This window comes from Tauraco erythrolophus, chromosome Z (assembly GCF_009769465.1).
Source record: "Tauraco erythrolophus isolate bTauEry1 chromosome Z, bTauEry1.pri, whole genome shotgun sequence".
Classification (NCBI taxonomy): Eukaryota; Metazoa; Chordata; class Aves; order Musophagiformes; family Musophagidae; genus Tauraco; species Tauraco erythrolophus.
The window spans coordinates 50,639,307-50,660,871 of record NC_141496.1 but is presented as its reverse complement, the minus strand read 5'-3'; the positions used below and the strand labels follow the sequence as shown (position 1 = coordinate 50,660,871).

Below are 21,565 nucleotides of genomic sequence, written 5' to 3'. Positions count from 1 at the left end.
CAAGCAAAAAAATGAATTATTTGTATTTATTTCTACAACAAGTACTCTGCAGAATACTGGTATTAGAACATACTTCATAGTGCTTCTTTCACAATGGCCTCTCTGGCCATACTTAACTCACTCAGATTCAACTTTCAGCATTTTCAATCTAACAGACCATTTGCAGTACTTTTTCATACGACAACACCTTGAAAGTAGCTAAGTGACTAAGGAATAAACGGATGTTCAGTGATGCTTCAACCCTGTTGCCTTCCCAAACAACTGAAATATTTAACAAGACTTCTGAAAGCATCTTTCCTTGCCTGCTTCCTTGTGATTTAAATGCAGAATAGAAAATATATATTAAAAAAAGCCAACTAACAACATAAGCACCAGAAATCATCTGAGGCTGTTATCGGAACGGGGAGCTTAGTCACAAAGTCTTAAATAACTGTAGGAGACCTTATCAGGTTCCTCGAATTTGGGGTTAGTCTATGTACTGTCTCTGGCTGGCATGGAGGTAACTTTTCTTTACAGCAACCCATACAGTGTCATGTTTTAGGTTTGTGACCAAACCAGTGTTGGTAAGACACCAATGTTTTAGCTATTGCTAAGCAGTGCTTACGCAGTGTCGCTGTCTTTTCTGTTTCTCACTCTGCCCCTCAGCAAGTAAGCTGAGGTGGGCAAGACACTGGGAGGGGGCACAGCTGGGACAGCTGACTCTAACTGAAGAGATATTCCACGCCATAGAATATCATGTGCAGCATTAAAACTAGGAGGCAGGGCAGGGAGCGTGGAATTCTTCCAAAGCAGCCGTTGCCCAGCCCGTGGCTGGTCTTTGGTGTGCTGGTGGGAGCTGGCAGCTGATTGTCTTTGCATCACTTGCTTTTTGTTTCCTTTTTTTCTTTCCCCCCCTTCACTTATTAAACTCTCTTTGTCTCAACTCATGAGTTTTTTCTTGCATTTGCCCTCCAATTCTCTTCCCCCATCCTGCTGGCAGGAGTGTGCGAGCAATTGAGTGGGGGCTAACCTGCCAGACAAGGTCAACTCACCAGAGTCTGAAACACAGCTTAGTCAGCCAACAGGCTACTCACGATACGCTACTGCACATACCCCAGCCAAGCACTCCCAAGCCGTCTATCATGGTGGTGTGTGAGTCAGTGCCCACCACACTGTCTGGATAGTAGTAGCCGTCCTGATCCATCATCACTCTTGCCAAGTACTCCAAGTTCACTTGGTGGATGATCCCAGAGCCTGGTGAAATAATCCTCATGTTTTTAAAAGCCTGAGAGCCCCACTGAAACAGAAGGAATCGGTGTCAAAAATTTTTAGTGCACATGAGCACTGGAAGAACTTCCGTTTATTGCACTTTTCTCCATGCAAATAGGATTAATTCTTTCAGTACCTTTAAGAATTCAAACCTTTCTTTGTTCCTTTCAAATTCCAAGGCCTGATTTTTTTGCAAGCTGTCTGAACTGCAAGAGAAAATAATCAGCTGTCAGAACCAAACACATCCACCTGGAATTTATGTCTGGCCAGATATACCCAAAGGTTGAAAGAAGAGTAGAGTTACTAGCTAATGTTCATGGTGATCAGTCTCATCTGTTTAATCGCACTGCAGTGAATTGCAGGCAACCAATGAGAAGATTTAAGAAAGGTTAAGAGAAAATACTTGAAGTCTGGTCCAAATGTGAGTGCTAATCTGCACATTATATGTGTGACAGGCCTAAAATTTGTCGCTTGGGAAATGCTACACTACGTGTTAGAGGAATGTCAAGTTTCCAACACCTAAATCAGAAGCAATCAGCAAAGCAGTGAAGGGAACTGGAACACAGTGCCCTGCAACTTCAGTTAAAAAGAGGTTATCACTGATGATACAGTGCTGCCTGAAGCCTCTGGGTTTCAAAGCAGACAGGGCCAACAAACTTTTCACTTGAACTGGCTGCCTAACGTAGGCCTGAGGAGTTTGAAAGAACTGAAGCGTAGGGCTGGTCAATGTTCTCTCCATACATACATAAGCCTAAAAGAAATAAAAGAAGGCTGTGGTAAAAAGTAATTATTAGCCAAAACTTATTTCAATGAAGTCCCAGACACTACTGGTAACATAAAAAGAACGTTATTAAAATATACAGAAAAATAATCATAATAGTTGATTTTGTCCTATGGTAAAGACAGAAATCACATCGTTGTCCTGGTTTTAGCTGGGACAGAGTTAGCTCTTCTTTTTAGCAGCTAGAAGAGCTCCGTGTTTTGGTTTTACTCAGAGGCTCGCTCTGAGAAGAATGTTGATAGCAAGCTGATGTTTGTAGTTGGCACTGAGGTCTCACGAACTTTTCAGCTGCCGTGTTCTTGCCAGTGTGCAGGAGCACAACAGGATAAGGGGGGAGCATGGCTGGGACAAGGGGTCCACGACTCTCCTTACGATTTGTACTTGGATTTAGGATTGAGGCCAAACTGGCCAATAAGTACTCCATGCCATGCAGCGTCATGCCCAGTATAAAAGTGAGGGTCAGCCGGAAAGAAGGGCTTTTTGCCCTTCTGGGACTCTCACTTTCAGACTCTCAGAGTGCTTTCTCTCTCTCTCGCTGTCTATTTCGGGCCTCCCGTTCATCCGGGATTGTGGTATCGGGTTTTGTCTGTTTCGGGATTGCAGCTTCAGGATGAGACGGGCCTCAATCAAGGGGTGGTGAGCAATTACACCGTACATCACTCGTTTGAATATATTTATCCTTGTACATATCCGTACATATAGATATTGGTAGCGGCAGTAGTAAATTGTTCTTGTCTCAACCCACAGGTCTCTTGTCTTTTTCCTCTTTCATCCCCACCCCCAGGGATGAGAGAGAGGGAGGGTGAGTGAGCGACTGTGTAGGGTTTGGTTGCCGGAGTGGTCTAACCCACGACACTTGTTCACAAAGAAATACTGTTTCCCAAAGATCTTAAAACATAATGTGACGCAAACTAAAAAGAAAAAAGCTTACATTTCTAGTTTAACAAATTAGTGCTACAACACCCATTACCCCAGAGATCAGTCTTTAGATGACTATTTCTAATTTTGTGTCTGTTTCCAAACTCCTTAGTGTTATGTTAAGTGTATATATAGCATCACTAGAGAAAGACTTAAAGGGACTTGATTTTCAACAGGTACGTAAGTCAAATTTTTTGGCCCTTTTTATCCACTGCCAACTATGAAATGGCATCAGTGAGAATTTGTATCCTTACTAGTCTACAGTTAAAAATGCAGGAAAAAAAGTTATATTTAAAAACTGCCTGGCAACATTCTTCTATGAAATATGCTTCACAAAACACTTCTGCTCAGAAGTTCAGTATTTTTATTCTACAGAAGTCTCTAAATATTGGCACTAAGAAAGTGCTCTTTATGTTCTTTTAATTTCCACCTTCTAGGAATCTTTTTCTTTGCAATGCTATAACTTAGGTGGCCCACTTCACAACTGTCTCCTATAGAGGACAATAAACACACCGAGTATTTTAGCAGGCAAGGAAAGTGCAGACCAGAAAACTTCAGGAGTTTGGAAGATGGAAGGAAACCACCGAGAAACATGTAATTGCAGGATCTGTTTGGACAAGGAGTTCAGTAGGCCCATGTTTAGATACCATGGAGGGTAGAAGGAATCCTATGCAGAGGTCCTGTATTTCATTGTATCAGAAACAGTGTGGCCAGCAGGACTAGGGAAGTGAGTGTCCCTCTGTACTCAGCAGGTGAGACCACATCTCAAATGCTCTGCTCAGTTTTGGGCCCCTCACTACAAGAAAGCCATTGAGGTGCTGGAGTGTGTCCAAAGAAGAGCTATCAAGTTGGAGAAAGGTCTGGAGCACAAGGCATATGAGGAGCGGCTGAGAGAGCTGGGGTTGATTAGCCTGGAGAAAAGGAGGCTGAGGGGAGATCTTATCACTCTCTACAACCACCTGAAAGGCGATTGTAGTGAGGTGGATGTTGGTCTCTTTTCCCAAGTAACGAGCTACAGGACAAGACGAAATGGCCTCAAGTTGCGCCAGGGGAGGTTTATACTGGATTTTAGGAAAAATTTCTTCACTGAAAGAAGCATTGAACAGACTGCCCAGGCAGTGGTTGAGCCACCATCTCTGGAGGCATTTAAAAGACGTGTAGATGTGGCACTTAGGGACACGGTTTAGTGGTGGACTTGGCAGTGTTAGGTTTACGGTTGGACTCGATGACCTGCAAGGTCCCAACCTAAATGATTCTATGATTCTATGATGTGGGTCTAGTGAGTGCTCATCTGTCTGTAGCGTGCTGAGGACTGAACAGCATTATGTTTCCCTCCTGTACTTACTAGGAGCTGTATTAATCAGTATCTGGTGCTCTGCTGCGTTGAGGTACTGAACTAGCAAACACTTCCTCAGAGCTGGGCTAGGGCAGCTCAGGTCTATTCTTATATAAATAAGTAAGAAAGGAGATATTCTCGCTTGTCCTTTCCAAAAAGCCCTATGGGGTCAAAAAAGTGCATGTGGCAAAAAGCTATTTCTGAGCAACTAATAATAATGCAGTATTATTATGGAAAATTAGGATCACCACAGGTCTGGACTGAGCCTGCTTCTATCAACATTTAGTCCAGTCTTGTGCTGCTGAGAGATGCACCACAGAAAAAACTAAATTATCCCATCTAATTCACAGTAACTGATACAACAGCCTAACTTAAACACTTCTTCGGGTCTGGATGTTACAATCCAAATACTAAGAATATCACCAACGGAACTACTTTTATTATTAGTAACTGGATCCAGCTTACAAAATAACTCTTAACTTCTTTAACGGTAGTAAGTATCCTTACCGCCTGCTAAAATCAACCTGGATGGAGTGATCTATCACTAGATCAGCCGGACAGATAGGACTGACTTTTTCAGGGTCCCCACCAAGTTTCTTCACAGCATCACGCATCGCAGCAAAGTCAACCACAGCAGGTACCCCACTAAAACAGAAGAAAAATAGGCAAGATGAAACAATTTGGAAAAAAAAGAAACCCAACAAAACAAACACAACCAAGATCCTGAAATGCAGAACAGACACCTACTGCCCAAGACAAAGCAAACTGTAGCCTTACCCTGAGCCTTGGGATCCTTACTCTATGGCACAGACAGCACCCTTGGGAAGACAAAGTCAGAAGAGTAGAAGGGACAGAACTGTATCTATATCATGAGGACTGTAAGAATGAAAAGCTAAAACCAAAATTCACCAAGTAACAGAAGCAGTTTAACATGCTTGGCAGGGAATCTGGAAACTTAGTTCCAGACAGCATTCCTTTGGGACCTTGAACTGGTTCTCTTCTTTTGCTCTGTTCCTCTCTCGCCTCCCCAGTGTGTTTAAAAAAGAAGGTGGGGGTGGGGGGGAGAGAGGGAAAATGACAATGCCCTGTCTTTCATTCTTTGCTATGTTTTTTAGCTGATTTTAAGGCAAGGGTCATCTCTTCCAAGTTTTGCAAATCACAGCAGAATCTTCTCCATAACTAGCACTGTTTGGTACCTTCCACACTTCAAGTGATACTGGCAGAGCAGGGCATCAGATTTCTTAAATTATAACGAACATGACTGCAAAACACCTTTGCAGAATAACTGTATTTTCAGAAACGGATTTAACTGCCCTGGCAGATCACTAGACAAACATAAAAGGCAGAAATAAGGTGTACTATTCATCTTTACTGACAAATTATTGTACTTACCACTGACAAAAGACCTTATATCACAAATTACATTCAAACAGCACATTCTCAGGCTACGGGCCAACGTTCACGTCTGCCTTCTCACGCATCTTGTGACCATCCTGCAAGCTCTTGAACTCCAAGTGACTCAGCAAAAAGTTAACAGGCCTTTTTCTCTATGTTTGTATGTCTCACTCATCCAAAATAATTTTTTAACCCCTAAATTAGGCCTTCCTTCCTAAGTGAAGTAGGTAAATTATACAGAGGCTCAAAGTAATGCACATGAGAGTCTTTTGCCCATCCTCCACTTCCAACCCACGTTTAGTCATAAGGAGTTTAGTCAAACAAGGAGTAGTAACCAGAAGTTCTGGCACTTCAACACCCATCTTAACTAACAGATCATACACATTTTTAAATTTATTTTAACAAAGCTTCTGGTGTCGCTCAGCACATATATGTTCAGCTTCTACAGAGGTATGTACTAGCATGACATTTTTCAATCACTGTAGGAAACGGTCTTGCACACCAGCCTATCTGATTTTACTGGTTGCTTAGACAAAACAAGCTCTCTGTGATGAGCTCATAGGATTTGGGATCATTCAATAACCTGCTGAGAACACTATGTGTCTGCAAGATCAGCCCAAAGCAGCAAGAGTTTATGTTTTCAACTGTGATTATAAGGAAGCTTTAAGATTTTAAAACATATCAGAAACAATGCAAGAAGAAGAGAAATCCTGAGTCTTTACAAAAAAGAGGGCTGACATTATCTAATCTTGACAAGATTAACTGATGTTGTTCAGCAATTCGAAGCAGTTTTTGTCCCAGGATATGCATATTCCAAGGAAAATAGCAAATGCTATGTTATGCTACCTACGCGGATTTGGGAGAGGGCATGGGAGGGACAAAAGAAGTGGAAGAGTTATTTTGCCAGCTTACAATTGAAAAGAAACAGACACATGTGTCCAACATGCCATCTACAGTCTTAGAACAACTGAGGATAACTACAGAATGATCAGATCTAGGAAACTCGGTAATTCTAATCCAGGGCATGTGAATGTAACTGTATGGCTTCTGGAAAGTTGCCAAACCTGCCTTTTCCAAAAGCTCCCACTCAGGAACCTGTTCAAGAGTTCATTTTTCATGAATGCAGCTGCTCTGCAGACTCATAGGCAAATTTTCAGAACTCAGCAGGAGAGTAGGGGGCAAGAAAGAAGTACAGGAACAAAGGGAACAATATTTGCTTGAAAGTTTGGCAGCTTCTGTGCTCCAGCTTTTCAAAATGTTAACAACAGCCAGTGGGTAAAAAAAATAGCTAGGAAATCAGCCCTTTTCTCTGAATTGAGGTTTTGCCAGTTTTTCTTAATATCTTTAGGAGTTCAGCTATACTGGGTCTCTAGTACCTGGCCAACCTTTGGGAAAATGCAAAACAGAAGGTATGACAGCTAAGACACCTTATTGTTCTGAGAAATAAAATCCATCGACAGCTTAGCAGTATGGAGCTTACCACGGATGAACTAAATTCTCTTACAAAGGCAGAGGACAAAGGTACAAAGGACAGTGGACTTGCAAGTCAAATGCTGTATTAAAAACAGCTAGAAGCTACTGTTCCACCTGGAAATTGCCTTTCCACATCTACCAGGGACTATTACATGCTGACACATGGGGACTAACCACACTGCAACAACAAGGCCCAGTTTTCACAGTCCGTTAGGTGGGAATCTCAATTCACATTTTGGGAAAAGAGCAGACATTCATTTTTTCAATAGCAGAGAAATCTTTAAAAATATATGTGGAATAATACTGACTCAGAATTAAAAATAATGACGTGGGTGTAGCCCTGGGGGGTGGGGGGGAGACAGACACCACCACATCCCCCCAGACAACAACAACAAAACCTCTAAACTCCAAATTCCCTCATTTGGATGCAATTTATCCATCCCATTTCCTTTGCCTTTGTTTTTGAAGAGTTTCATATTTATTTATCCATCCCAGAAGCACTTCATTAAACATTTATATCATGAGTGTTTGCCTCTCCAAACGTTGTCTGTAGCCTGCCATCCAGGAAAGCCATTTCAAACATTTCACAGAATGACAGAATGGTTAGGGTTGGAAGGGACCTCAAAGATCATCTAGTTCCAAACCCCCTGCCGTGGGCAGGGAAACCCTCCACTACACCAGGTTGCCCAAGGCCTCATCCAGCCTGGCCTTGAACACTTGCAGGGATGGGGCACCTACAACTTCTCTGGGCAACCTGTTCCAGCTCCTCACCACCCTCACAGAGAAAAATTTCTTTCTTATATCTAACCTAAATCTGCCCTCTGATTTCATTGTTATTCTTTCCTTCAGCTCACCCCTCCAGCCCAAGCTGAGCATTGCTGCACTTTCAAGAGCCCCTCTTCGCAGCTCTGGAGAGCATCAGACTCACGTGTAGTCATGCAGAATAACTCTTGCAGGCTTAAACGGCACTTCAACATTCTTGTGTTGCACCACTTTCCAGTTGAGAATATTCTCAACATCTCCTGTCTTCACTAGGAACTCATCACAGTTACGAATCGCTGCTTCCAAGAGGACTCGAATAGAAAACGGCAGGCGTGCTGCATGGGTAAGAGGAAGAAATAAACTCAGTTTTTTACCTTAGGGCATATGTCAGCAAGTGCAGAGTTCCACACCTGGGGCACACAGGTCCTCAAGTGCTGTCTCTATTCTCACATGGCTCTATCCCAAATTATCAGACATGCTTTTCTAGCCTCCAGCTTTGTCAGGAGGTCGGTGCTAACTGGCCTGTTCCACTCAATTATTTAAGCAGATTTATTACCTCAGTCCCTGTGAGGCAGCAGACATCTTTGCCGAAAGGACTCTTTCCCCAGCTCTTCCATTCTCCACAGCAATATTACTCTGAAAACATGCTGTGCTCATCTTGTTTCTCTGCAGTTTCCTCTCACTCTTGCAACTGAACAGAGTCATATAAATGCACTAGAAAAACACAATTTTCTACCTGACATGTTGGAAAGCATAGCTTTAGTGGCAGGCCATCTCTTCTTCTCCAGAGATGGAGAATGAAGCTCAACAATATAAGACTATGCATCTGCTAATCCTCTTTTACTTCAAGATATAAATATAGCTGAAGACACAAAATATTATTAATGCAATCCTGACAGCTTTACTACAAGCAACGGGCATGGAGAAAAAAAAGACAAGTTTTTCTGTCCTTCCTCCCCTGATCCACTGTAATAATAGCTGTTTGATTTTCTCTCAGAATACTTAAATTTAAAAATCTCTTGTGAAGTTTGTCTCAATTTTCTACATAGAACCCTCAAGACACAAAAGTCACTTAATCATAGTGAGACCTCATTACTGCTATCATAAAAAAACCCCAACTATTATTCAGGACACAGTCACTCAGAATAATTTGGGTTTTTTTCATTGGTTTTGGTTGTTGTTCGCTTGTTTTTGTTGTTGGGGTTTTTGTTTTGTTTTTTTGTTTTATGTTTTTTTAATCTCCCCCTTCCACCTCGTTCTTCTGTTGCTTAGTTATTCCATTTTTTTGCTGGGTAGTGAGACTTGCATCTTTTCTTTAAAGAATCTGGAGCTTATCACTCTTGGAATCCTGGAATACATCAACTGGTAATACCATACATGTAATAGTTCATTTCTTAAGACTCATCTCTGATTTCCACACACCAAGTCCAACATTAATTGATTTCTCACTTACGTACTATCTGAGCCTGCAATGGATACATGTTGCTGATGTTCAGAAAAAATGTTCCTCCTCTTGCTTCCTGAATTCTCCTTAATGACTCATTTCCTTTTTGAAAGAGGAAAAATACCCAACATAAACAGCTCTAAGCTATGGATGCTCGGTTTCTAAGTCAGTGGCATGGATTGCAAGATTTTTACCAGTGCCACATGGAAGATGCTGAAGTACATTCAGGAAGCGTCAGAGGAACTAAAGAAAAAGCCTCCTCAGAAAGGATTTTCTAGCCACTAGTCTTTTTAACTGGATGATTCAGTCATATCAGTGTTAGGTTCTTTCCAGCCTTTCACAGTAGTACAGTAGAGTATGAGACATCTTGTGCTCTTAGTTTTGCCTAGTCTTCCTCACTTACTCAGGAAAAACAAGACTGCCAAGTGCACAGCATGCTGAGAAAACAATACTGTGATCTTGCCAGTATTCCTGTAGTTCTAAATTTCCAGAATTAAATTTGGCTAGAATTTTGTTTTCAAGAAACATCTTTTGAATTCATAGTTCTCTCCAGAGACCAAATATAGACCAATGTCTCTTCAGGTTCTGTTCATCAATGTTAACAAAATGCTTTCCTTGTGTTGTCAACATACCGTATCTCACATCTTCCAATTTGCTCAGATTAAAGAACTTCTTCAGAGGCTGTTTAGGGTCCAGTGGCTCCACAATTCGTACAAAAGGATTGCTCATGGTTATTCAAGATCCTTAGTGTCCCTAAAACACAGAAGAAAAATCAAAGCCATTTTCACAACATCTGTCCTGCACACAAAGTACACGTCCCGCAGTCCCACATCCAAGGCCTGTACCGGACAAAAAGGTTACTGCACAGTCTGTGTTAGTCATGCCCTTTCCCCTACAAAGCTACTTATAAAACACCCTCAGAGATAAAAGGCCTGCAGGAAGATAAGAGCAGTGTGAAAAATAGGGATACATCACATGGTTTACAAAGAAAGTTAAATGTCTGCACTATTCTCTTCTTTACACTGCGTCTAGACAGTCCTCTGTGCCTCCGTAATCCATGAACCACCACGACAACGTGGTCCCATTTCGTAAGTGGCATTGGTCTAAAGCTAAACAGACAGACATTTATTCAAAATTAAAACCAATTCCACTAAAACAGAAAACACGGTAGCTTTACTTGAGCTAGAAAGTGTTACGGACTATCATTACAAACCTTGACCCAGAACCCTCCGGATTTCCAAAAGATTCATTAGGGTCACCATCAAAAAAAAAAAAAAAAAAGTAAGACTCCATTGTAAGCACCACTTTAGTTTGAGATCTTTTCTTTTGTGTGGCTATCCTAATGGTTTACTGGATAGAGCATTCCATTGGGACCTAGGACTTTTGGGGTTCACGCGTACAAGTTAAAGCACCCTGAGCTATTCCCAATCGCAAGGTCAGGTAGCACAGAAGGGCCTAAATTCACACTAGAAGCATCTCTCAGTCTCCAGAAAATGTTAACTGCACGCAAACTGCCCAATGGAACAGTTCCTAGGACACACTTAAGACCTGAACTCTGCCTAGGCTCTTCTGGGAGCACTGGCTTAGGCCAACACGTGCCAAGGAGTAAGCTAATGATTTAACAGTAAGGACAATTCGCTTCCAGTGCCTGGCAACATTCCCAGTCCTGATTAAAATTTTTTTAGAAGAGATATAATCACAGGCCTGATTTTCCATATCTGTTGTTGTTTTCCCACAGGACTGGCCCTGTCTTCATTCAAGTAACATTATCTTCCCTTACCCCAGTTTTTCAAACAAAAAACCCCAAACAACAAGGTATGAGATGCACATCCTTTGACAGGCCTTGGACACTGCTTGGTGCAAAGGGCTGCGTAAAGTCCAGAATTTGTTAAAACTAGCTAATGCAAGGCCAAATAGCAAATTAATTTACTTCACCTGTCAGTTTCACTGACTATTCAGGAAATATTATTATGTGAAATACATTTATGGAGGATTTTTAAAGTATTCCAGCACAAATCACGTTTCACATATTTTGAAAATAACAACCAAGTTAGAGGTCAGACTGAGACAGAGAGATAGCAGAAATGGTGACAAAGGAAGTTCCAAGGGTGTAAAGCAGCAAGATACTGTGAAAGAAAGAAAAATGTCCAGAACTCTGTCAAAAAAAGCAATGCAAGTTTCTAGATAAAAAGTTGAATGCCCACAGAAGGCAAAAAGGTAGGCAAATGAACAGACAGAAAACATCCCCTCTGAAACGTGCCACCTTCTCACATTCCCATCTACACGTTATTTTCTGAGATCCCTCTTCCCAACTTTGCAGATACCCATGCCACACAAAAGCACATGAAGTTTTGGGTGTCATCTTTAAACAGCATAAACTACTCAGCTATTCCTCTTCTAAGCAAACTCTGTGCTTCTATGATGGTGCATGATCAAAATAAACTGCTTCTCCTTCCTCTCCTTGCCAGCTAAGCTCCTGATGAGTTTTATTTTCTGCCTTCAAAGAGAACTGTATTTTATGTATATCCACTTCTCATGGGAAAGCCTAAGGGTAGCTGAAGATAGAAAACTCTAGGATATCCCCTGATGGATAAAGCAGGAGATCATTACTTTGACATCGCTGTAATGAGACCACTGTACTCAGTTCAGACATTCTCATCCAAGTATAACTTGCAGCTGTAACATTTCCGATCTAAGTCAGTGTCTTGGCAAATCGCAGCAGCAATTCAAGATGCTATGACACATTGTCTACTCGTTACCGTTTCTTTGCCAGACATCAACCTCTTTCCTGAACACAGTTTTTTTTATTCACAGTAGGAGATCCTTCAGTACAAACCTGCTTTCTTCAGTGAGTTACACCAAACTGCGGGCCTAAACACATGTTCTTTTCACCTGTCTGGTCACACTGGTATGGACAACTCTATTTAAAACCTTGTAAGCCATTTCGAAATCCCCACAAAGAGATAAAGTATCTAGAAAAAACACCAACTTGCAGCATTGCTATATCAAATTTCACAGAGCCAGAGAAGCCTTGGTCACACCAACTACCATTTCCAGAGAGTAAATTATAAACCGAGTGGCCACAGTACAGAAGTCAAGCTAGTGATCCGTCGAAAAGACGCGAGGGAGCAATACTCTGCAGATTGAGTACGCCAACATTTGTTAAGTAATCACTGTGATAGATACAGATTAACTTGTGATTGCAGCACAGAATATTTATTCACGTTCTGCAGGCACTGCACTGCAAATATGCAAACAGGCTAGAACACAGGGGAGCCAGCATTTGTCTGCCCAGGACTGGCACAGTGCGCAGGGTCACACACATTGACCACGGCCAGCGCCACATGACCACCGAAACAGCTGACCACACGTACCAAGAAAGCACTCCATCTCCTGCCTAACAACCTCACAGCTGTTTGTGTGGAGGTCACATCTGAAATGGGATTCCATGTAGCTGCCCTCAGGGAGACAGAAGTACAGATTAAGAGGTTTCTAATGGCAACAGCCACCAGCCACCCACCCAAACGGCGCTCATTCTGGCCTTGGAAAACAGCAGCGACTCTAGCCCAAGCTATTTCCCTTCTCCAGTTACTGAGGCACATGTTCTTCAGTCTTTGTGTAATTCTGGACACAGCTGTAGGACTCCCCGTGTTTCAGCTGACTGAAATCTATGAAAATGGTTCAAGTGGGTAGTTAAAAAAAGAAAAGAAAAAAAAAGAGCAGAATATCAGTACTAGAACCTTCTCAAAGGGTTGCATGACTTGTATAAAGTGTACCAGACAAATAATAGCTTTATTTTAGCCCTTCCTGCACCTACTAATACAATTCTGTGAACAACGATAATTTGGCTCACAGTGATGCTGATCATTCTTAAATCTATGCTATCAATATTGTTTTCCACTCACCTTGTTACGTCAATGCAACTGCTTAGCCCCATACCACCTAGCTCCATCTCTTACTGGAGTATGCCTTGAATTCACCCACAGACTGCACATCAGCTTATCACAGAAAGTCTGATTTCTGGCTTTTCTCTCTCCCAGCTCCACTTCTCTCTCCCCCACTGAAGCAAAAGTGCAGAAGGTTTCTAACCATGTATACCAGGAGGGGCAAATTTATTTGGATAAGATTAAAATCTTCCAAATAATTAAAAAAGGAAGCTGGTTTTCATGCATGTAACATTTGCCCTTCAGAGCAGAGAACGAACCCTTGGCTGTAACAGCTGTTCCATACTATCTGTATCCCTAGATATGACACAGGAGGGTTGAAATTTCTCTGGCAACACAAGTTTTACATTGTCATACTCTAATAAAGCATTTGCATTAGCAAAATCTGAGTACAGCAACATTCCTCACTTCATCTGTATTGAGTGAGTCAGCAAACTCAGCTTTTACCGTGAGAGCTCAGATGTTTATTAGCAACAAAAAAATCTAAAATTAGCCAGCAAAAATGCCTACTGGCTGTACTGTGTGTGTGGATCTCTATGGCAGCCTGAAGACCATGCCATTTGATTGATGATCATTACATAGAAGTACACACAAGCTCAAGGGGACATAAGAAAAAAGGTCCATATTCTCCTCTTTCCTGGTCTTTTAAAAATTCATCAACTAAATCAAATACGTTCAAAGCATATTAAAGCCTCCTGTGGATCTCCACAAAAAGGACCGAAGTATGTAATTAAAAATAACTTTTTTTTTTTTTAAAAAAAAGAACACTCAGAGGAGATTTAAACATGTTTCATGTGTTGATTTGAAATCGTAAGTTGATGTTCTGAGTATCCAACATAAACACACTACTAGTAATAACACACCTTCTATTGGAAAATGACTCCATTCAGTAACCGAGGTATTATTTAAAGCATGCTCTTGATTGACTAGGGGTCCCGGACTTTACTCCAGACCCCTTTAAAAGCTGCGCTGTGACTTGGAGCAATTTCAATAAGCTGAAATTTTACCGAAATGAATGGAATTGAGAAAGCACTCTGATAAAACCTCTAGTTCTGCACTTGCATAAATTATCTCATGCAGACTGTAAAGGGAGAAAAGGTGTGCTGTTTAGCCTCCCACTCTAAGAGAGAATCTGAAGGCACCAGAGCTCTTCTAAACATCACTTTCACATAATATTCTACCCCCTCTAGAGCTGCAGGAGAGCCTGAAGGTAAAAATTAATACAACTAATCAGGCTAAAAGCAACAATCTATTTCACACCACTAAAAAATACATTTTAAAAAAAACCACAACTGCTCTTATCTTAACTTCTTGTATCAGATCAATATCAGCAACAATATTGCTTTGCATTTTTTTAGGGATCTCAGGGGAGCCCACTCATCTCTCACTATCCAGAATAAGAGAAAAACTTAACACATGGAGTACTTTTCTGCTAAAATATGTGCAGGTAAATCATGCTCTTTCTGTACTACATGACATGAATGTTGACAAAAGACTTCTGATAAGCAATAATCACATCTATTACAAAAGTACCTGAGGAAGAACCAAGGACATAGATGTATTTTGTTTGGTCTGCACAAAGGAGGGGGGGAAAAAAAACTTCTTTCTAAGCTTCAGGCCAGAAAGTAGGAAGAGAACAGGCAGTTATTCAGCATTTCAGTACAGGCATATTAACCTTACTCAGGGAAAGGGAACAGGTCTCCACCACCACCTCTTCTATTCCATCTTTGGATTCTTAGTTGTTGCCTTTTAAATTATGCAAGGGTGCCCACCTTATTAACAGGAAGACATCATTTTAAGCATCTACGCATAAAACGAGACACCTAATAGGTTGACCAAACCAGGTTTCAAGTAGTAAAACCTCTTCTTCCTGGAAAGCGGGCAAATTCTCAGCCACCACTGGGAAGCACAAGCTCAGCAAAGGAGCCGTTTAACTTGGACACTCTTCTGAACGCTAGAAAGGCTAGAAAAAGTTACACTCAGCCAAAGGAAAGTTTGTATTTTATCAGCCACCAAGAAAAAGGGGAAGGCTCAGACTGGCCAGTACTTGCAGAAAATCTGTGAAGAAACTTCCAGCTGAAAACTAGGAAAAGGAGAGGTGAGCTGGCAGGTCTGCCATGATAAAAGCCCTCACCTAGTGATAAAGCAGAGGAAACAGGGAATGCTCACGGCTTTGCTGGGAAAATACAGCATCTTCTGCCCATGTTGAATCTGATCTTAGCAACTTCCATTCCGATTATCGTTCCTTCTCCTACTCCCTCAAGTTACTGCCCTTAATTTTGTCCACTCAGCTGACTGACATTGTGTGTGTGTGTGCCCGCGCACGCGCCTGTGTGTGTATGTATGCGTGTGTGTTTGTACTTAGCTGCTAAGAATATGACAAGCACTTCTAAGCAGCAAAAGCAAGTAATTAAACAAATCTAAGGGCAGCTGCAGCAGAGCAGCAGGCTACCGAGCCGTAAATCCATCAAGATAATACTGAGCATGAGTTTTCTGACATTACTAAAAATTACATGTAGCTGAACAGCACGTCTTAGACTGAGGGCTATTGCTCAGTTTCTCAACAGAAAACGAGCCTCTGCAACTTACATAGCTGTTCTCATGGCTTCATATTCTAGTCAGCAATCGGTCTTAATTAACAATGTTGATGACTACTTCCAGTTTACCTAAGTTTTAGATCTCTTAGCCATGAACAAAGATCTCTTAGCAGGTCCAGCATGCAGGAAATTCTGTACTATTGGAATCACAGCATGCTCTGTGTACGCCTACCTTGCTTGAAAAGCAAGGAAGGAAAATATCCATGCTAAGCACATTGCCAGAAGTCTGCAATTTTTATATGGAAAGACAATTTCTCCAATATTAGTCACATGCCTGCAGTAATAAAACTTTGGTAAGTAAACCCATCAGGTCAGTTTAGAAAAAAATCTAATACAAGTGTGGTAGAAGAAAAATTTAGTTGAAATTTCCAAGTTGCTTAAGAAAAAATATTTTGTTACCCTAGGGAACAAAAAAACCCAACCAACCAACAACAACAACAAAACACACACAAAAATCTGGAAAAAAAAAAAAAGAGAAAAGAAAAACAAACCACAAATGCTCCCAGCATTTGGATAGAGTTCAACACCACTACTAGAACAAGCAGAGTCTTGTTTTATAATGTATCTAGCTATAATTACTCTTAGATGCACACAGAACAGATGAGTACAACTCCTGTTGCAATAAACACAGGTTTCTTGTTTTGATTAAGAGAAGCTCTTACTATTTAACACTTACTCTAACTGTGACAGATAAGACCACCATGTAAGAAATACACACTGCTGCATTGCTGTAAGCAGTCAGTGTCAAGATTTCAGCCCTAAGAGAGATTTGAGAAAGAATCTTTGTGTTTCTCCGTTACACAGAGAAGTCCATCCCTACACATAGATCTTTAAGGAAAAGTCCATTCATGATTTGATGACTAACTATTCTGCTGGTATAAACTTCACCATTATTGCACACTGGAAGAAAAATCAGTAATACATAAAGGAGGGTATTTTAAAATACTCTCTAGGCAATGTTTCAGGGAGCCCCTTTCAACTGCAATGTTCAAGAGGAACTCAGTACTGGAATACAAACAGGACTCTGGATTGCAGACTTTACTGCTTTTTCCTAATGCCTAAAACTTTGACTGCAATGCTAAAATATTTATTTATTCACAGCCATAATGTGCTACACTTCCAGTGCACTGGACAGGTTACTAAGTGCATATTCCTATAATCTGTGTATTTCATAGGCTGTCATAAGCGTTCTAACCATTTCATTTTATAAGCAGCACAGTATTGCACATACAGGAACTGAAGATTTAGTTCAGAGATCAAGCTTGTGAAATCAAACCTTTAGGTCTTAAAGTAACTACAGCTCTAAGTAAGGTTAGATGTGTGCCCAGTTCCAAGATGTGGATATTAAACTCCTTCAAGTCATCCCTCCAAAAAGCCAAATGCTACCTCCTCCCTCATCTCAACACAGTTAGTTTGCTTACTGCTTAAAGGACAATGAAAACTCTTTTCCTGTACACATCTCACCAGCTTTCGGTGACCCAGACAAGCACACATACCCAGTATCCTCACACAGCCTCTGGAACGCAATCTAGCCTTACAGTTAACAAAATCCAGATCCTAATTAAGCAGGCATAAGTGTTAAGGGAATGCTGTGTCAGCAGACTCACCACTGAGCACATCCTAGTTAAAAAGCAGGGACTAATTTTCTTTTGCTGGAGGAAAATGAGCAGTATTATGCCTGAGATTACAGGGAAGCTTATTTGGATACTACGGAACACTGAAAAATGAAACCTTGAATTTTTTTTTTTCCTCCTGAAAGAGCAGCTCTGAACTTTAACCTACTTCCTACCTCTGTACGACTTGCTGCTCATTTCCCCTATGTTAGCAGACTTAGACTGTTCATTAACAAATATGTGGCATGGCCCAGCTTTAACAAAGAACCAGCTTTCAGTGTTGGTAAAAGAAAAATAAAAAAGAACCAGCTTTTACTGTTGCTAAAAAAAAAAAAGTGTTTCTGTAACACACAGGAACACATTCCCACTGATAAGATAACATGGAAGCGCTGCAAGGAGTCTGGAATACAGAGTGCTGGAAGTGCGTACAAAGGTTTGGTCCGAAATTTGGTTTCAATTTCAGTAGGCAGGATTAAAAGACAAAAGTCCTTTCAGGACGAACAACTGATCAGAGGATTACTACTGTTATGAAATAAACCCGGTATCATGGGGGAAAAGTCCTAACTTTTCATGCCATTTCAAGACAAAACCTAAATTTGTGCTCTGGAAATAATGAAAGATCATTTTCTCACAACAAAAATTGCTGACTACAATGCCAGCAGCTATTCAACTGTTCATGTAGATGAAGCCAGCCTTCAAACCCCCTTGGTTTCAGTCTGTAAGCAGAAGAACAAGTGGGCATCTGACAAAATTTCATCAATTCCAACTTGCTGTTACCAGAATTTACTAGCCAAGCTCTCTGGGGAAGTAAATTAAGTTTCTGCAAAACATTCTCAATTCAACCAGCTTTTTCAGAACAGTTTTCCACAAAAAGGCTAGGGGGCGATAAAAAAACACACACAAAAAAACCCCAACCAAAACTAAACACTCTCTTTCACAAGCTTCTGGAGTCCTGACCCTGGAATCGTGGGATATCCCAATTCCTGCAAGGAAGTGCCAAATACCTAGAGGAAATCTTCTGAACTAACCACTCCCTGAGTTAGCACTGAAGGCAAGAGCCCTGAAAAATTCTTACCTCCCATTCAAGCAAACAGAGCAGACTGGAAAGTAAGATGCCTCCCTAACTTCTCACTTTTTCAAAATAAGGAAAAGGACCACTATTCAATTCATACCCTACTAGTGCTCTTAAATGGATCATTACTCCAGGGAAGATGAAAATTCCCAGCTATTATGTGGTGAAATCCTACAGTGAGAGTCTATGTTAGAAAACACTAGCAAAAGAGATTTACTGCTATTCTTACTATTCAAATATTAATAATATTTCTTCTGTGGTTTTCCGCAATCATTGTTTCAGCTCTTCCACCATAACCACAAAAACTTCACTGAATACTATCAAAGTGGGAGCATATTATTCTCTGGATAAAAGGAACCAGAGAGAAAGGATGGTACCAAATCACAAATGTGATATGACGAAATGTGCAGTCTGAAAGCCCTACAGTCTTTGGTTCAGCAGTAGCCTGCATGATATATTCTGAAAAGCACTGCTAAGTGATCAGGCACCTTCATACACCAAAAACCTCTCTAGGAATTTCCTCTATCTTACAAAATCCAGGATCAGCAAAGCATTGGCAATTTTTCGAATAACTCGTCAAACACACCACAGATCCTGGAAGGCACAAGAGTCAGCTGCACTTCCTACTCTATGGACATTAAATTCCTCTTACATTCTTTGAAGAAGTAACAATCCCCAGAAGTTTATTAGGACATTCTGATGGAGCACAATTGCTTTTAAGCAAAGCAATACTAAACAAACATTACACTGTTAATATTTCTCTAGGGTGGTCTTCCTTTACTTCAGTATTGCGAATTGATAATGAGCCAGTCTGAACAATAGCAACAACACGGAAAGCTCAGAGATATTAATTCAATTCCAATTGTTTGGAGAGAGAATCCTCTGGTTTAGACCAAGTTTCCTGCTGCTACTAAAGAATACCGAAGTCCAGACCTCTCTGCCTTTTCCCTGCTCTCACTCCTATGCTAGCTTTACAGGTGGAAACCAAAGTACAACCTCCAGTTAAAAAATAAGAGGGAACTGTGGTGGTGTTATGAAACACGGCAATGAATAGATACAAAGGGGCTAATCCAAACATACACCTAATCCAGATTCTGAAACTAGACAACTCCACAGCCACAATTCTCAACCAGGTTAGACTACAAGGCAAATATCTGCGTTCGTGCCACAACCTGCTTGACTGTTACTGTTATGGAGCACGTGCACCTGCTATCTGTGCCATGAATGCAAAACAGATTATTTTAACACTCAAAACTAAAACCTGAAGCTATTAAAAACCTGTCCCTTTATCTTAACATAGGCTTCACCTTGTTAATGCTTTCCTTCGATCCTTTCTCTGTCTTACCTCCTTACGTTGCAGTTTAATTTTTCGTTTTTTTGCAACACAGCAGGGTTGCTGTGTGCTTGATAGGCACACTATGCACTACCCTCCACTATCTGGATACTACTGGAATACCAACAGACAAGGCCAGAGTTGTTCTAGTAGGAAAACTAACGAAAAAGCTTTGCCTAGACAAGGACAGGGCAGCGCAACTTCTCTTCCATCCCTGCTCGTCTCTTCCAGCTAAATCTGTTCTTCTTTCTCAGCTCTGCGAAAGCTGACTGCTGCACCTGCCGCGAGCGCCTTCAGGGCCGCGGCTCGGACAGACGGAATTTCAGCCATCCGCGGCCTGCCCGGCCGCGCCGCTCCGCTCCGCTCCCCGCCGCCTCGCAGTGCGGCGGGGTCGCCGCAGCCTGCGGCTGCTCGGAGACAGTGTCGGGGAGGTGCCCGCAGGGCCGCCCTGCGGGAGCCGCCTTTCCCTCGCAGCACCCTGCCGCTCCAACGCCCCCTTGCAGCGCCCACCCCGCCAGCCGGGAAGGCGCAGGATCCTCCGCCCTCGCCCGGCCTGCCTTGCCGCCGAGGCCCGGGCCCGCCCCAGCTCTCCCCCCTCCCCCCCGAGGAGCGCCCTGCAACCCCTCACCTCCCCCCGCGGTCGGCAGAGCCCGGCGCCGCCGCGAAAAGGGGCGCCGCGGCGGGGGAAGCGGCTTTAGGGCGCCCGCGCCGCCCCCGCCGGGAGGAGAGGAGACAAGACAAGGCAAGGCAGCCGCACCGCACCGGGGCCCGCACTCACCGGAGGCCGCTGAGGAACAGAGCGCCGCCGCCGCGGGCCGTCAGGGTAGCCGGGGGCGGGCGGGGGCAGCGCGGGGGCGGGCAGGCTCCGCCCCGCCGCCCGCAAGGCCGGTCGCGGCCGTATGGCGACCGTCGGCCGAGCTGGGAGGCGGGGAGCGAGGGGAGGGACGGAGGACGGGCGAAGGGGCGGTGTTGTGGCGCTGGGGCCGAGGCCGGAGCGTGTACTGCCGGCTGAGCCGTGGCGGGGCCGGGCGCTGTGCAGTGAGCAGCGGGGCACGGGCCGCGGTGGGCTTGGCGTGTGCCGTGAGTGCTGCGAGCGCTGCCGGGCTGAGCGCTCCTTCGGGCCTGGGAGGGGCGCCGAGAGCGCCGTGGCTGAGGCCGGGACCTGGCAGCGGACGGGTCTCACTGAGGAGACTGGCACGGGACTTTTGTCAGTGCCGCAGCAGGAGGACCTCAGGTTGGCTCTGGGGGCCTGGGGGAGAGCTCACGGGCCTGGCTGTTGGCCAAAACAGCCTGTTATTGGTAAAGTGGTCAAGACCAATATTACGACGTCGATGTTGCAGAGCAACGGCAGCGTGCGGGGTGTCCTGGAGGAACTACTTAACATCACCCCCACCACCAAGTGCTACTGGATGTTTTTCAGTGTCCGGCATGCCCACAATAGAACAGCGTACGGTTTGGGCTTGAATAAAGTAAATTAAAAAGCATCCAATTCTATGAAAACAGGAACAGAGTATTTGTGTGGAAAGAGTGTAGACATGTCTTACAGGTCTGGAAAAGGTCTTGGAGAGCAGTGGCTAGGAGACTTGCCAACCACGGAGGGTCAGAGCTGCAGGAAAAGACGATCAGTAACATTTTGTTTTTTCCCTGAA

General features: G+C 42.9%; 1 protein-coding gene across 1 annotated transcript in view; it reads right to left on the bottom strand.

Annotated features, from left to right (window-relative positions):
- ACO1 (aconitase 1) overlaps positions 1-20,730 on the bottom strand; it is a 41,271-nt gene extending 20,541 nt beyond the window's left edge. Inside the window, exons 1-6 of the mRNA XM_086629028.1 lie at positions 20,695-20,730; positions 9,990-10,110; positions 8,080-8,248; positions 4,791-4,928; positions 1,385-1,454; positions 1,093-1,276 (exon numbers count right to left, since the gene is read on the bottom strand). Of these exons, the coding sequence (XP_086485154.1) occupies positions 1,093-1,276; positions 1,385-1,454; positions 4,791-4,928; positions 8,080-8,248; positions 9,990-10,086 (658 nt within the window). The 5' untranslated portion in view covers positions 10,087-10,110; positions 20,695-20,730. The remainder of the gene's footprint in view (positions 1-1,092; positions 1,277-1,384; positions 1,455-4,790; positions 4,929-8,079; positions 8,249-9,989; positions 10,111-20,694) is intronic.
- Between the last annotated feature and the right edge of the window lie 835 nt (positions 20,731-21,565).